The following is a 14,405-nucleotide window of genomic DNA, read 5'->3' as shown; positions in this document are numbered from 1 at the left end:
GAATAACTAGCAAAATAAATACATCATTATCAAGAGTTATTCTGTTAAACACAGAAATGGTCAGAGGTACTAAGACTGGTGTATGAACAGAAAGGGAAGATGGGCGAAGGTTCTGAAGGAGAATATTTGATCTTAGATGATTTCAAGCTACTCATGATGCAGACAGGGAGGGAGAAGGACAAGATTCAGGGTTCAAATGTGTTAAACCTCCAGAGCAGAGAATGAAGTTACACATGTCACTGTGGCAGCGCCCAGGGTTCCCACAAGCTGAAGGCAGGGGGCATTGGTTGAAGTGTGTGAAAATGTAGTAAAGAATGGGGTAGCATGGTGGCTAGGGTGATTTGGCGACTTCTTATGGGAGAAGAAGGGTGAGATATACCCATTGTGTACTCATCACCCTGGAGATTAGTCACAAGGGTGCCTGGAACCCTGGTAACCAGGCAGAACATTCTAGAGAGGGGCTCATTTGGCAAGACACACCTGACCAAGCAAGATGTTCTCCTGCAGTATTCCTACTCCTCAAGACCATGACCCGAGGAATCTGCAGGATGAGGGTTTTTGGCAGCGATTTCAACGTTGGTTCTTACCTCACCCCCACAACCTCCAGCCCGGTGGCAGGAGGCCCCCAAAGGTAACCCAGGACCACCCAGGACAGACCTGTCCAGGTCGGGTCTTCATGATGAGGGCTCTGATTTTGTGTGAGCTGCCATGAAATCCCCGTAGCATTGAGTGGGGGGTAAAAGGTAAAGAAGGGGCCCATCATGGGCACAAGCTGGTTGGGGTTGAAGAGCTATAAACTGGTGCTACTGTCAGGTTGACATCTCAGGGCATGCTGGGAAGGGCAGGAAGGACTCACATCTTCTCCAACGCCATTCCACATCCCTCAGGCTTTACGCCTTTTCCTCCAGGCACTTTTCTGTGATGCCAGGGTCCATGTGGCAACGGCAGGAGGCCATGTGGGGCAGAAACAGAGTGAGAGGGAACAGGCAGGGCCCTGATTCAGCTCACTGTGCACCTGATGGACACTGTCTTTCCAGAGGTCCTGGCTGGGAAGAGGCCAGAAGCTGCTCAATAAGGTGCTGTCCTCCATCTCCCTCAAGGAGAGACAGGAGCACCAGGCAGCCAGCAGGTGCCATTGCTGGTCAAAGGTGAGTGTGGATACAGGACGAAGGGCTTCACCTCCTGGGCTCTGTGCCACTGTCAAAACGGGGCTCCCAACGCTACCCCAAACTCCTGCATCCCAGGGCTTTGCAGATGGATGCTGGGGTGTGTAGAGTGCTGTTCCCAGAAGAAGCTGGGGCCACCACCTCCCTCAAAGCCTATCTCAGTCAGGTTCTGCTCTGGCTATATGCTCCATCCTTGCCAGATGTTTCTGTGGAGATCAGAAACCTGACTTTGAACAGTCTCCCTCCACTTTGCTGCGCTTGTAATCGTCTTCTCCCAGGAGTCTGCATTAAGCTTCTCTATAGAAGAGGGATGCTGTGACTCATGTGGATGACCTACAGCTGCTGCTGATTTTGAATCTCCCCTGTGAATACAGAGACGTGCTTTCCAGCTTGTGGTTGCAGACAAGTTGCTGATGGCATTGGTCCTGATCTGAACTCCAGCCCCAGCCCCAGCCCTCCTGGGGGCTCATGGTGCTCCCACTGACTGTGTGTCCCTCCTCTCTCCCACCCTAGGCTCAAAAGCAATCTGATAAGATTGTGGTTAAAACAGATGTTGGGTGGAGGGCCCAGGTGGACATGGTGCAGAAGCTGGTAGACCGCCTGGTGCCTGCGCTCCTGGGCTTTGAGCCCGACTTTGTGCCCAACTTCCTGAGCAGCTACAGAGCCTTCACCACCCCGCAGCAGGTGCTGGACTTGTTCTTAGCAAGGTGAGCCTCCCTACTCCCAAGGCTACACTGGCACTGAGGTCCCCCATAGCTGGGAGTCTTAGCAAAATCACATCACCTGCTTCAGTCTCAGCAGGAGCCTCCAAACCCTGGGAGAACCACATGACTGAGTCATCCCACACTTCCCTACAGGGCGCACACACACAGGGCAGCCAGCGGATTGCAAATGGATCCAGGATTCACCCAAGGGATTTGGATATGGGAATATGGGCATTCCAAATATGGGCATTACAGAAAAGTGCCTGGAGGAAAAGGCGTAAAGCTTGAGGGATGTGCAATGGCTTCGGAGAAGATGTGATTCCTTCATGCCCTTCCCAGCATGCCTTGAGTATTAACACTGCACCAAAGACCCATTGTGAAAGAGAATGCAGATTCCATCGTGGGATTTTGGGTTGCTCTGAACTAAGAATAAATGGGAGGACAGACCCACTTGGGTGCCTTGGGACACGCTGGCTGGGGCTCACTCCTTACATAGTGGTCATGAACTCACAGGATTTGCAGCACCTTCTAGACATGGATCTTAATATAACACAAAGCAGGCAGCACTTCCTGTTGGGCTTCCCTTCTTGCCAGGACTCAGACAGGCAACCTGGACAGATGATGCCCACAGTAGGGCAGAACTGACACCCTCCTGGCCTCCTCTAGGTTTCCATGGTTCAATCCTGCTTCGGATGGTGTATTCCTGAACACAGTGAAACAGTGAGTGGGCCCTGTGATTCTGTGAACTCTGCCAGGGAATGTATTGACTGTGGGTTGGATGTGGTGGAGAAGTCCTGACCCTAACCATCCTATGATGCTGATTATAGAGCCGAGGTGTAGACAACCTCCTGCAGGAGAAAGGCAGTTACCGAGAACTGGGACTGGGGCCACAGCCCTGGGGAAGTGTTGGGGCAGCTGCAGATCCAACTAAGCCCTGAGAGCATCCAGAACCACCACCTCTCACCCAACCCTGCTGACACCAGAAGCCCATCCTGGGACCTGCAAGAGCAGTGGGATCCTGCTCACTGCTGTGGCTCAAGTCCCCGTGAGGCTGGGCTGGTGCTCAGAGGCTGTACTGAGTGCCCAGGGCCATGCAGCCCCCTCAGGAATGCATGCTACTCCAGACAGCTGACCATTCCCTAACTATCAGGTTGACATGTGAGGTTTTACCCAGAGCCCAAGAAGCCTGGGAAAAGAGGATGGACTCCCCTTGTTCCCTCCTATTACTTATGTAGCTCCTACTGAATGCCAGTGAGCACAGAAACACAGCAGCCAGCATCTCCCTCTGTCCCCAAGAGGCTGGCATTCCAGGGCACACACAAGGAGCATCAGTTTTCCCTGAAGGGGGAAGATGGTGACAATCTTGGTCAAGGGTTTCCTCTCACGCAGTGATTAGTCCCCTTTAGTGAGCAGGTCTCCCTCCTGGCACATTGTGTGAGCAGCTACAGAGCAGGTGGTGAGTGAGAGATGTGGGCAGGCGGCAGCCAGAGGCTCGAGGGTGCAGCCTGTGTCCTGGGGACAATGCAGAACCACCAGGCCAGGTCTCTGACTGGGCCACCCCCTTCCTTCCCTCCAGGGCTATTGCCTCTATCTTGAACATCTGGCTGCAGCAATACCCCCAAGATTTTATGCAGCCCCCAAGGTATTTGACTCTAAATGTGCTGCTGGAGTATGTGCAGCTCCACCTGCCTGGGTGCGGCCTTGAAGAGCTTGTCCAGGATCTGCTGAGGCAGTTGAAGCAGTTGGAGCTCGCTGAGGCAGGACTGCAGGGTGAGGAGGACTGGGATTGGAGCTCAGGAGTGCAGGAGGATAAGAGTCTGCATCACAGACAGAAAAGCTTCTCGATCCTGGGTGGGTCCAGGAGCAGTAGGGATTCAGCAGACCCAAATGGAGGTCCTCTTAAAGGACATTCCTCCCCAAGTGGAATTGGAGTTGAAGGCTTCTCTGTGAGTTGGAGAAAAGGTGTTGTTTCAAAAACCCACATGCAGAGTTGGTTGCCCTGCTGATATGTTCTCCTCCTGTGATTACAGAGGAAAGTCCAGAGTTGGCACCTCCTCCCTGCCAGCTGCAGTTCCGCACCCGGAACACGCATGCACCGCAGTTCTGGAGAGCTCTGAGGAGCAGGAGCTCACAGCAGCTCCCACTCTGGCTGGAAGCCCGGAGCCCCAGGAAGCTCCCACCACTCCGGCTGTAGCCCACTGCCTGATCCCGGTCCAGATCCAGACTCGAGTGCAGTCCCTGTTCTAGTGGGAACTCCAGGGCAGCACAGCCCTGAGGCCACAGGCCAGGAGCTGGAGCTATTGGCTGCCCCACAGCTGGCCCAGTTCCTGGGCCAGAGCTTGCAGCCCACCTCGTTGCTAGGGAATTGACTGTAATCCTGATGCTTATTCTTTTCCTCCGTGTTAGAAATTACTACAGCGTCACTTATAAAAGTAACTTTAGATAAACAAAATTGGATCTGTTTACCTGAAGATATTAGATGGAAAAAATGACTCTTTCTGTGTTTCTGTCACCACTGTGTCACTTGGAAATGCTCATCAACCCTGCACCCACCAAGGTGTCACCTCCAACCCTCCCAGTCTAGTCCCTGGCAAACCTGTAGTTCTCTGTCCTGAGTGTCACATATCCATGTACTATTACAGCTCATGGCTTTTGTCTCCCTCCGCTTGATATAAAATGTGCTGCTGAAATTTCTTTAACCAAAAGAATGTTAAAAATGGAATCCCAAGACCCAGCACTATGCTATAGTCAGTTGAGCGTCTGCAAGTAGCGGTAACAGCCCACACGGGCGCTGGTTCATGTTGTAGCTTTTCCACTGTAATAAATCTCCCTGCTAATGGCTTGGGATGGTAGTGAAGGATGGTACAGGTCCTTGGGCCCCTGAATCCACTTAAGTAACCTAAATGTTACATCTATGTCTTCCAAAGGAGGAAGCTTGGGCACAGCAACACAGCAGAGTCCTGCATATAAACACCGAGCCAGAGCTCGGGGCGATTCACTGATAAGCTGGCCACACCCAGCACTGGCAGGGAACACATCAGATGTTAGATTATGTTATGGTTTTTGAAAAGATTATTATATTAGCAAGAGTCTGCACAACCCACCAATGATGAAATTAGAGGCTTTTAAAAATTTGATTGAATTTTTTTATTACAAAGATGATAAACGTTATAGTGGAAATACGCAGTCCAATGTAGCTGAAAAATGAAATAAAAGACATGATCCTTTCACCCAGCATGGAGCCCAGTCCTTGAGCGTGTCCTGCTGCCCTCAGGCTTCCTGCAGCCCTGTGTCTGGGTTGGATGGTGACATGATCAGGCTATGTGCTCTTCACTCACCTCCTGCCAGCTTGGGTTCAAGACCAGTCACTTCCCCATGTCTTCTGTGTCTTCACTGGTCTTAAACTATAAGTTCCCCAGCAGACCCTGCTGTGGAACCCAGGACTCCATCCAGTTTCTACTCCAGAACACGGTGAAGCGGGCGTGTGCATCCCCAAATACCCAGCTTTTAGTATGGATGCCTAGAAGTGCAATGTCAGTCACACTGCATACATTTTCCATGTGCTGCCTGCAGTTGAGAGTGTCTTCCTGCAGCTGGAATCCTTTGGGTGGCGGGGAAGGGAACAGGGACTGCAAGGACACATGGAGAGTAGGCCCTGAGGGGTGGACAGACGTCGGCAAGCCACTTGGGCTTCCCATGGTGTCTGGGAAGGAACCACAGCGCAGGGGAAGGTCCCACCAGCCCCTATTGCCCCCTGACTCGGCTCTCAGCACAGGAGCCAGCCACTGTACCCTTGAGGCAGGAGGGGCAGGACTTGCCACTCTGCCTGATTTTCCTCCTTCCACTCTGCCATTCCTTCCTCATCATCCAGAAACTTCTTCCAGGAGCAAGTCATCACCGTATGGAGAGCACCTTGAATGTCCTAGAACCAGGTCACCTTCTCGGCTGCCACGGCCAGGACTCACTTGATCTTGTGTGAGCAAAAGAGTTCTGAAAGGCAGAGTTACCAAAAAAAAAAAAAGGGACAGGAAGTGACAGAGTGACAGAATGAGAGAGAAAAAAAGGGGAGAGAGAGAGAGAGAAACACATAAGCTGTCATTTACTGGCTCACTCCGCAAAGGGCTGAAACAACCACAACCAGGACCATGCCAAAGTCAGGAGCCAGGAGCCTCATTCGCATTTCCCAGGTCTGCGGCAGGGACCCAAGGAATTTGGCCATCTTTTGTTGCTTTCCCCAGGCAAATTAGTAGGTAAATAGATTAGAAGTAAAGCAGCAGGGACTCGAACCAGTGCCCACATGAGATTCCGGCAAATGCATTTTGACAGAATAAGCAGACCAGCCAAGTCAGGGCACATTTAACAGATGATGGACTTATGACTGCTTATGACGGACTATACTACTGTAATAATACGGGGAAAATCAGTCACAGGGTGAGAATTTGGGGTGGGTCGGATGGAGAAATCCCGGACCCTATCGAATTTTACCATAAAATTCAAAATAACAAATTAAAAAACGTATAAGCAAATATTTCAACAGAGATTTTATAAGGTTACACGGCATGTTCTGAATTGAGCTAATGAAGTTTGGAATGTGGTGCTGTTGTGGTAAGCAGGCCTGCACTGCCCTCTGGTGGCTCTATGAGAAAATGGCACAGACAGTGCTGGGTTGTGTGGTCTCTGAGCAATCAAGCAGACATTCAGACTTAGACATCTTCACAGGCTTGCTGATACATTGAGCCCAAGTTACAGAAGATTCAATAATTTGGGCGTATGTTCTCATTTTGTCACCTTATATCACAACAAGATGGGACACTTTGCATGTGAGGTGTGCATCAGGAAGTAAATATTAAGCATTTGATTCAGGCAAGGGGTAGCCATGAGTCCAGTGCAGAAAATAGACCCCCAATCAGTGTCTGCTGTGACCAGTGGGGTGTGATGTAAGAGAATTGGGAAAAACCGGTCTACATTATATCTGTGTATGTTTGGGCTTATGAAAGTTGCATGTATTTCAAGTCAAACCTTCCTGGAATTATATGTATAATATACATATTAAAAATTGTAGAAAATTTCAAAACTAGATATAATTATTGCTATACATGTTTTCTAAGAGAAAGAGCTCTATTGAGTGGCTCGCTCTCCGAATGACTACCATGGTTAGCGCTGGGCCAGGCAGAACCCAGTAGCCTGAAACTCCGCTCAGGGCTCCCATGGGGCTTGCACATGCACAATGACTTGCGCTATCCTTTGCCATCTTCCCAGGCATCTTAGCAGAGAGCTGGATCAGAAGTGACGCAGCCAGTGCTCATAGCAGTACTCATACAGAATGTCTGTGTTGTAACCTGAGGTGCCATGATGCCAGTCCATAAAAATTCTTTTTGGGAGTTATAATCTCATGAGACGAGGCTGGTGCAATAGCTCAACTGGCTAATCCTCTGCCTGCAAGTGCTGGCATCCTATATGGGTACTAATTCATGCCTCGCTCGTTCCACTTCCCATCCAGCTCCTTGTTCGTGACCTGGGAAAGCAGCAGAGGATGTCCAAAGCCTTGGGATCCTGTTCCTGTGTGGGAGACCTGGAAGAGGCTCCTGGCTCCTGGCTTCAGATTGGCTCAGCTCTAGCCAATTGTGGCTATTTGGGGAGTGAACCTGCAGATGGTAGATCTTTATCAATCTATCATTCCCTCTATAAATTAATTTTCCAATAAAAATAAATACATTTAAAAAATTCTGATGCGACTCAAGCTTTTTCCTACCTGCTGCTTTCCAGTCATTACTCATCAGTTATTTCTCAGGACTTTCTAATTTACTTGATATTTTGCATTTGATTTTGATTATTCATTCAAACACCATTTTAGATTAAAAGTTTGAAAATGTCAAGATAGAAATCTGCATATAAAATGCCTTGCATATATTCAATGATAGCTCTCAGTATTTCATGGAAATTACTTAACATATTCAATTAAATAACATTTTTTGCCCTACCTAACCTCCTTATCATGACTTTGTAATGTGTTTTGAAATGGGGTTGTTGATTGCACATTCCTAAGTATATAGTACTAATATTCCTAGATGTGTTGGTCTTTAAGGTTATTTTGGGGACAGTTCAAAGTGTAATTGATGTAATACTGTATTATATTTAAAGTGTACAGTCTCACAGGTTTTCACACATGTATATATTCATGAAGCTGACATAACAACTAAAGTAGTGTATGTCTGTACATCACCTCTAGCTTCTTTGTCATCCACTATTAACTTCACGTGGTCTTAGCTTCCATTTGTCACACCAGAGCCACTCTTTCCACAGAGAAGGTAATCTACATAAAGTGAGAAATACTTGACCTTCCTGCTGTCCATTAGAAGGCACAGACTTAAAGACAGATCTTAAAATAGTCACAATAAAGAGTTCACAGGACCACCCTGGAAGAGCCAGACAACATGCTGAAAGCTTGTAGGACCTGGTCACCATGTGTTGGCAACCAGCTAGACATCAGGGACAAGAGCTGGTGCTTTCAGGCCATCAGGCAAAGAGGCCCAATGAGTCTTGCTTGGCAGAATCCGTTTCTATAAATGCTTTCACTAAGGATTTTGGATTTAAAATCTGAAATTGATCTTCTGCTAGAAGTTTTAGTATTCTGGTCACCATAATGATCTAACAGTTAAGGAGGTCAAAATACTGGAATTTCCCTACTACACTATGGCATGGAGGAAGGGGTCAGGATGCACAAACTAACGGAACATTGTCTGGATCTATCATATGAAATCTGTTGTGCTGTACCTAACCGCATCTACTGGGGCAGACCAGAGCTCCCTCGCTTCATCAAAGCGTTCAGGATAGACCAGCAATGGAGTACCAGCATAGTTGGTGATTTCTAAATTGCCTCTTTGACTACTAGAAAGTCAACTGGGTCAGGAGGACTGCCAATTTTTATTTTACAAAGGTAATCAAACTGAGTTTGGCAGCCAGAGATCTGATTCTATATGCAGTAACTTCATTAGCTTAGTTCATGAAGTACAGTATCTCAAGAGATCAGATTTGGACATCACCTGTTGGGGCAGGACCACAAACATGATGTGAAATTCTCCCCTCCATGATACTGGCTGCTGAGGGCACAGAAGTGACACAGGCAAAGGACCAGTGACACTTCCTTTTCTTTCAAAGATTTATTTTATTTTTATTGGAAAGTCAAATGTATACAAAGAGGAGGAGAGACAGAAACAAAGATCTTCTGTCTATTGATTCACTCCCCAAGGGGCCGCAATGCCTGGAGCTGTGCCAGCCTGAAGCCGGGAGCCAGGAGCCTCTTTCTGGTCTTCCACGCAGGTGCAGGGTCCTAAGGCTTTGGGCCGTCCTCAACTTCTCATCACACATCTTATGACTTTGTTTTCTCTTTAATTTATGCTGATGCATTTTGAAATGTAAATGAAATCAACTAATTAATTCAAGGGAAAAACTAACTACATCAATAGTGATTTTTTTTATACTCAAAGAAATCACCAGAAAGGAACACCACACACACACACACACACACACATCAATGTTTTTTCCATTTTCCATCGGAGCAAGATAATTTATTTTTATTATTGCAACTGGCTCATTTTCAGAATAACTTTAATATGTTCCTTCAAGGAAGTAGGTCCTATTACCATCCTATTTCCAGTTTTCATAAAGATGAATATTTATTTCAGGTAGGGACATGTCTATGGTGGAAGAGGTTCATCTATTTGACTATTTTCTCCAAAAGAGACAAGCAGTGAGACAGACCCAGATCCTTGTTCAGAAATACTACTTTTGGGCTCAGCAGTGTGGCCTAGTGGCTAAGGTCCTCACCTTGATCCCATATGGCCGCTGGTTCTAATCCCGGCAGCTCCACTTCCTCTCTGTCTCTCTTCCTCTCAGTATATCTGACTTTGTAATAAAAATAAAATAAATCTTTAAAAAAAAAAAAGAAATACTACTTTCTTTCTGAGCGTTTGCACAGTATGCACAGGCTGGCTGTACTTGGACAATGGGATGCAGTTGGAAGCTGTGTGTGTTCTTTTGGTATAACTTCTACATGTGGTCTGGTCTGCTCTCTTTCTTCTGTTGGCTGAACTTTGCGAGAGAAAATAATGCTTTCTGTCTAAACTGCACTGTGGAGGGCCAGGCATGATGGATGGCTCAATGACTAAATCCTTGCAAGTGCCAAGATCCCATGTAGACACCAGTTCATGTCCCAGCTGCTCCACTTTAACTAGCACCATGTTTATTGCATGGGAAACAGAGGGTGGCCCAAAACCTTAGGACCCTGTACCTGGGTGGGAAATCTGGAAAAAGTTCCTGGCTTCAGATTGGCTCAGCTCTGGCCATTGTAGCCTTTTGGGAGTAAACCAGAGGATGGAAGATCTTTCTCTTTGTCTTTTCTTCTCTCCATAAACCTGGTCTGCCTTTCCAATAAAAAAGTTTGTTGTGAGGAAAACCACCTGTTAATTGATATAGATGCTGGGACTATAGTGAGAAATAGAAGCGAACATCTATTTTGTTAGACAACTGTAACTTGGGGAGTTAGCAGCCATATGTAATATGATATGGTGTGATATGATATAATATAATATAATATAATATAATATAATATAATATAATATAATATAATATAATATTTGTCATGTGAAATATCACTAATGCCAATGCCTTTTATAAAATAAGGTAATTCCCAACATTAAATCTTAAGACCCCTCATTTTCTTCCACTCTCTTTGTCTACTGCCATGGTAATAAAGTGGTTTTATCTGGGAATAGAATTGCTGTTAGCTAAGATGGGTATGCACTGTCAACACCTTCACTGTGTGTCTCTAGTGTAGCCATGTGATGAACTTTTGGCCAAGTAGCTAATTATAGACCATAGCATGTAAACAGAGGTGTTATGCGGTAACTAGTGAAATGCTGACTTAAAAGACAAGTGCTTTATGCAGTACTCCCTTCCCTTCCATGTTTCCTCTCCATTCTGCTCCCTGGATTGCAGAGGTGATGGCTGTCCTAATGCAAGATCAGTACCCTCTCGATCAAATGCCTTCGTACTGAAGTGGTAGGCTACAATGAGCCTGAGCTATAAGCATGTTATTGATGATCTACATTTAGACTTACTGGAGACAAGCTGGTGAGGAATGCCAACTTCATTATACACAAGTTACAAGTTTTAAAGGCTAAGGAAGGGGAGGGCAGGAGGACATCTTCCTGCAGTCCCCTCCCTCAAGGACACTGTAATTGGCTATAAGACATGTCTATTTCCCTTGACCATCTAGTCATGGGGGAGGTCATGGTCCATGTGTAGGCCTGGAAGCTGTGCCTCAGGTCACAGGCAGGTAAGCTCTAAGCCATGCCCACCAGGTAGCAGGTAGGGACCCAGGGGCAACTGTCCACAAAACTGAATGATTCACAGAGAACCAAGCATTATTGAACTAAAGGCAGTGTATGTGCAAGAACACAGTATGTATATATGAGCCTGTATTGAATGAATGTCGTATTTCTGGCCACAGACTTGCTGGCTGAAATAACAGAGATGCATCGCCTCACAGTTGTGTAGGCTGGAATCCCAAGATCAGAATGTTCACTCTGCTGGTTCCTTCTAAGGACTGCAAGGGGAATCTGTTTGATGATTCCTCTAACTTCCGGTGACTTGCCTGCCCATGCTGGGTGTGTCCGGGTTTATCAGTGAAATCGTCCCTAGCTCTGCCTTCGTGTTCACATGGAGGACTCTCTGTTGTGTTTCTGTGCTCAAACATCCTCCTTTATGAAAGCACTAATCCTTTAGATATGAGCCCATCCTACTCCTCGGGATTTCATCTTAACCTCAGTAATTACACCTGCACCTGAATCAACACTGTTTCCAAATAGGCTCACATCCTAAGAAAGTTGCAGCTGATACAATGTAATGTAGTGAACACTGACTTCAAAATGTTGATAGACTAAAAGTGATTCCTACAAGGGCCGGTGCAGATCAGATAACACGCTAATCCTCTGCCTGCAGTGTCAGCATCTCCCACCGGCTTGTGTCTCTGTTGCTCTGTTTCTAATGCAGCTCCATGCCTGTGACATGAGAAGGCAGAGCAGGATGGCTCAAGCCCTTGGGCACCTGCACTCATGTGGGGGAGATTCTTGGCTTCAGATTAGCTTAGTTCTGGTCGTTTCAGCTATTTGGAGGGTGGACCAGCGGATGGGAGATCTGTCTCTTTGTCTTCTGTCTGTAAATCTGCCTTCCCAATAAAAATAAATTTCTTAAAAACAATTCTCACTAACCGTTTCTGACATTGTTAACTAGAGTGGAAGAAAAAGGATGCTAGTTATTTGAGAATGTGAGGATAATTGTGGGTCTGCTTTATACTCATCTTCTCTGGGGTGAGGCTGGGACAGCACAGTGGAGGAACAGAAAAGCAGAAGAGGCCTCCAGACATTTTCAGAGTTTGAGGCTCCCAGTGATAATGGACAGAGACCTAGTATAGCACCACCTTAGAGACACAGACCAAGTGAATTAGAGAAGGAATCATAAAGTCCATATGGAAAGACTGAGTTTAGCAAAGTATTAAAACAAGAGCACTGGCCTAGCTGCAGCAATGAAGCAGAAGTTAGGAAGTCTGACTTTCCTTGAAAAGCCAGGGCCTTCAAAATCACAATTGTGTAAGAAGGAAGGAGCATTTAAATCAGGTATTACAGGAAATAATTTGGTGGGCAGTGATGGAACTGGAAGGAGAGGAAATTCCAGGATCCCATTTCAGGAAGATTGAGGGATAGCTCATACTGATGGCTGCTGCCTCCTCAGGAGAGCTCTGACCAGGAGCATAGCCCAGGGATGAAGCCCTGGAGCTGTCCCTTGGGAATCTGATATATTTACTACTCCCCTAAGGTGCTCTTGAATGAGGGCCAGTGGATTGATGGCATGTCTACTTCTCAAGTTGGTTTGAATGGACGCAGGATGCCATCTGAACATCTGTGTGTTCACGGTCCAGCTTTCAGGTATGGTACCTGTCAGTCTGCCCTGCTGGTTGGTAGCAGCTTCTCTTTGACACTCACAATCTGACTTAGTAAAGCTCAGATGACGTTAGACTTGGGTTCCTCAAGGATTGCTTTCACACTGATTTCTTAAGATGCTTATAAATATTCATTTGGTGCAGGGCTTAGTCTGAAGTGAAGCATGGTGTCTCTGTGAAACAGTCTCTAGGAAAAACTGATGCTGAGATGTCCAACTGCCCCATGCCACTCACAGGTATTTGGTGTCAGGTACCATTTTTCATAATGCAAAGGAATATGACCATCTATTAAAAATTTGAAGTGGCCAAGTAAGAAGTTGCTGACATGAATGATCAAATCCTAAATTAACAGAAAATGTTTAAAATATTGGTGAAAAAAAGTAAAAAATTATTTATTTTTAAAGATTTACTTATTTTTATTGGAAAGCAGATTTACAGAGAGAAGGAGAGATGGAAAGAGCTCTTACATCCACTGGTTCACTGCCCAAATGGCCACAATGGCTGGAACTGAACTGTTCCCAAACCAGCAGCCAGGAGCTTCTTCTGATCTGTTATACAGCTGCAGGGTCCCAAAGCTTTGGGCCATCCTCTACTGCCTTCTAAAGTTTTAAGCAGAGAGCTGGATGGGAAGTAGAGCAGCCAGGACATGAACTGGTGCTCATACAGGATCCTGATATATTAAAGCAACAATTAAGCCACTGAGTCATCATGCTGAGCCCCCAAATTAAAAATTCATTATAAAATTGCCTCTTGCTTATGTTTGTTCTTTTTCTCTTGAATTTAAGAAGAAATTAATGATTTGCACTAAAGGTACGTCTCTCTTGATCTATACAAGTCTATTAGGTTTGGGGAGAAGAAGGAAAGAGAAAAGAGAAATGGATGCAAATAGTATCTTAGAACAAGCTCAGGGGACCAGATTACTTGATTTCAAATGTCTAGAAAGCTATACTAATCAAGGTAGTGCGGCACTGGTATAAAAAAATGGATGAAAATAGAACAGAGTGCAGATATATCACTTGCATACTGCTTCTTTCTTTGAAAAATAATTTTTATTTTCTTGAAAGTGGGAAGGAAAGACAGAGAGAGAGAGAGAGAATATGAATATGAATCATATGCCAGGAACTCGATCTGGGTTTCCCACATGGGTGGCAAGAATTCAACTATTGGTGCCCATCATCTAGTACTTTCACAGGGAACCGGGCTGGGAGCAGAGCAGGCTGGATTCAAACTGAAGCTTTATTGTGGTGGGAGTACGCCCAAGCAGTGACTCAGCCAGCAGCACCACAACACCCACCACTTGTTTCTCGACAAAGACACCAGACAGTTCAGCAGTGGGATGAGGAATCGTTTGCCAGAAGCTCTTTCACTTCTAACTCTCCCTGTTTGTGAGAGTCATTCGTGTTGTTGGCATTTATTAAGCATTTAGCCACTTGCCGCCGAATGGTTTTCTATCACACAAATGTTCTGCACTGATATGCTCACCCATTCTCTTGGTGATGGATGTTTGACTTGTTTCTACTTGGAGCTGTTATGAAC

General features: G+C 46.2%; 1 protein-coding gene across 2 annotated transcripts; it reads left to right on the top strand.

The window, feature by feature from the left end:
* Positions 1–453: 453 nt before the first annotated feature.
* On the top strand, positions 454–4,253 carry LOC131481342 (ral guanine nucleotide dissociation stimulator-like). Of its 2 annotated transcripts, XM_058669759.1 has the most exons (6): positions 454–631; positions 1,038–1,148; positions 1,680–1,873; positions 2,537–2,590; positions 3,447–3,640; positions 3,901–4,253. In XM_058669759.1, exons 1-6 carry the CDS (start codon positions 494–496, stop codon positions 4,062–4,064), a joined length of 855 nt encoding a protein of 284 aa, XP_058525742.1. In that variant the 5' UTR covers positions 454–493; the 3' UTR covers positions 4,065–4,253. The 2 variants fall into 2 exon arrangements, with proteins under 2 accessions (XP_058525742.1, XP_058525743.1); XM_058669760.1 differs by lacking the exon at positions 2,537–2,590 and having other exon boundaries at positions 3,901–4,251.
* The last annotated feature ends 10,152 nt before the right edge of the window (positions 4,254–14,405 follow it).

This window comes from Ochotona princeps, chromosome 10, assembly GCF_030435755.1.
Source record: "Ochotona princeps isolate mOchPri1 chromosome 10, mOchPri1.hap1, whole genome shotgun sequence".
NCBI lineage: Eukaryota > Metazoa > Chordata > Mammalia > Lagomorpha > Ochotonidae > Ochotona > Ochotona princeps.
This window is presented reverse-complemented; position numbering and strand designations above follow the sequence as displayed.

What these genes read in the sequence shown, in the direction of transcription:
- LOC131481342 (XM_058669759.1), top strand. Translation starts at nt 494, where the DNA reads ATGTTCTCCTGCAGTATTCCTACTCCTCAAGACCATGACCCGAGGAAT. An exon ending in CTGGACTTGTTCTTAGCAAG is followed by an intron (nt 1,874 to 2,536) that starts GTGAGCCTCCCT and finishes GGCCTCCTCTAG; the next exon opens with GTTTCCATGGTTCAATCCTG. An exon ending in CGCTGAGGCAGGACTGCAGG is followed by an intron (nt 3,641 to 3,900) that starts GTGAGGAGGACT and finishes CTGTGATTACAG; the next exon opens with AGGAAAGTCCAGAGTTGGCA.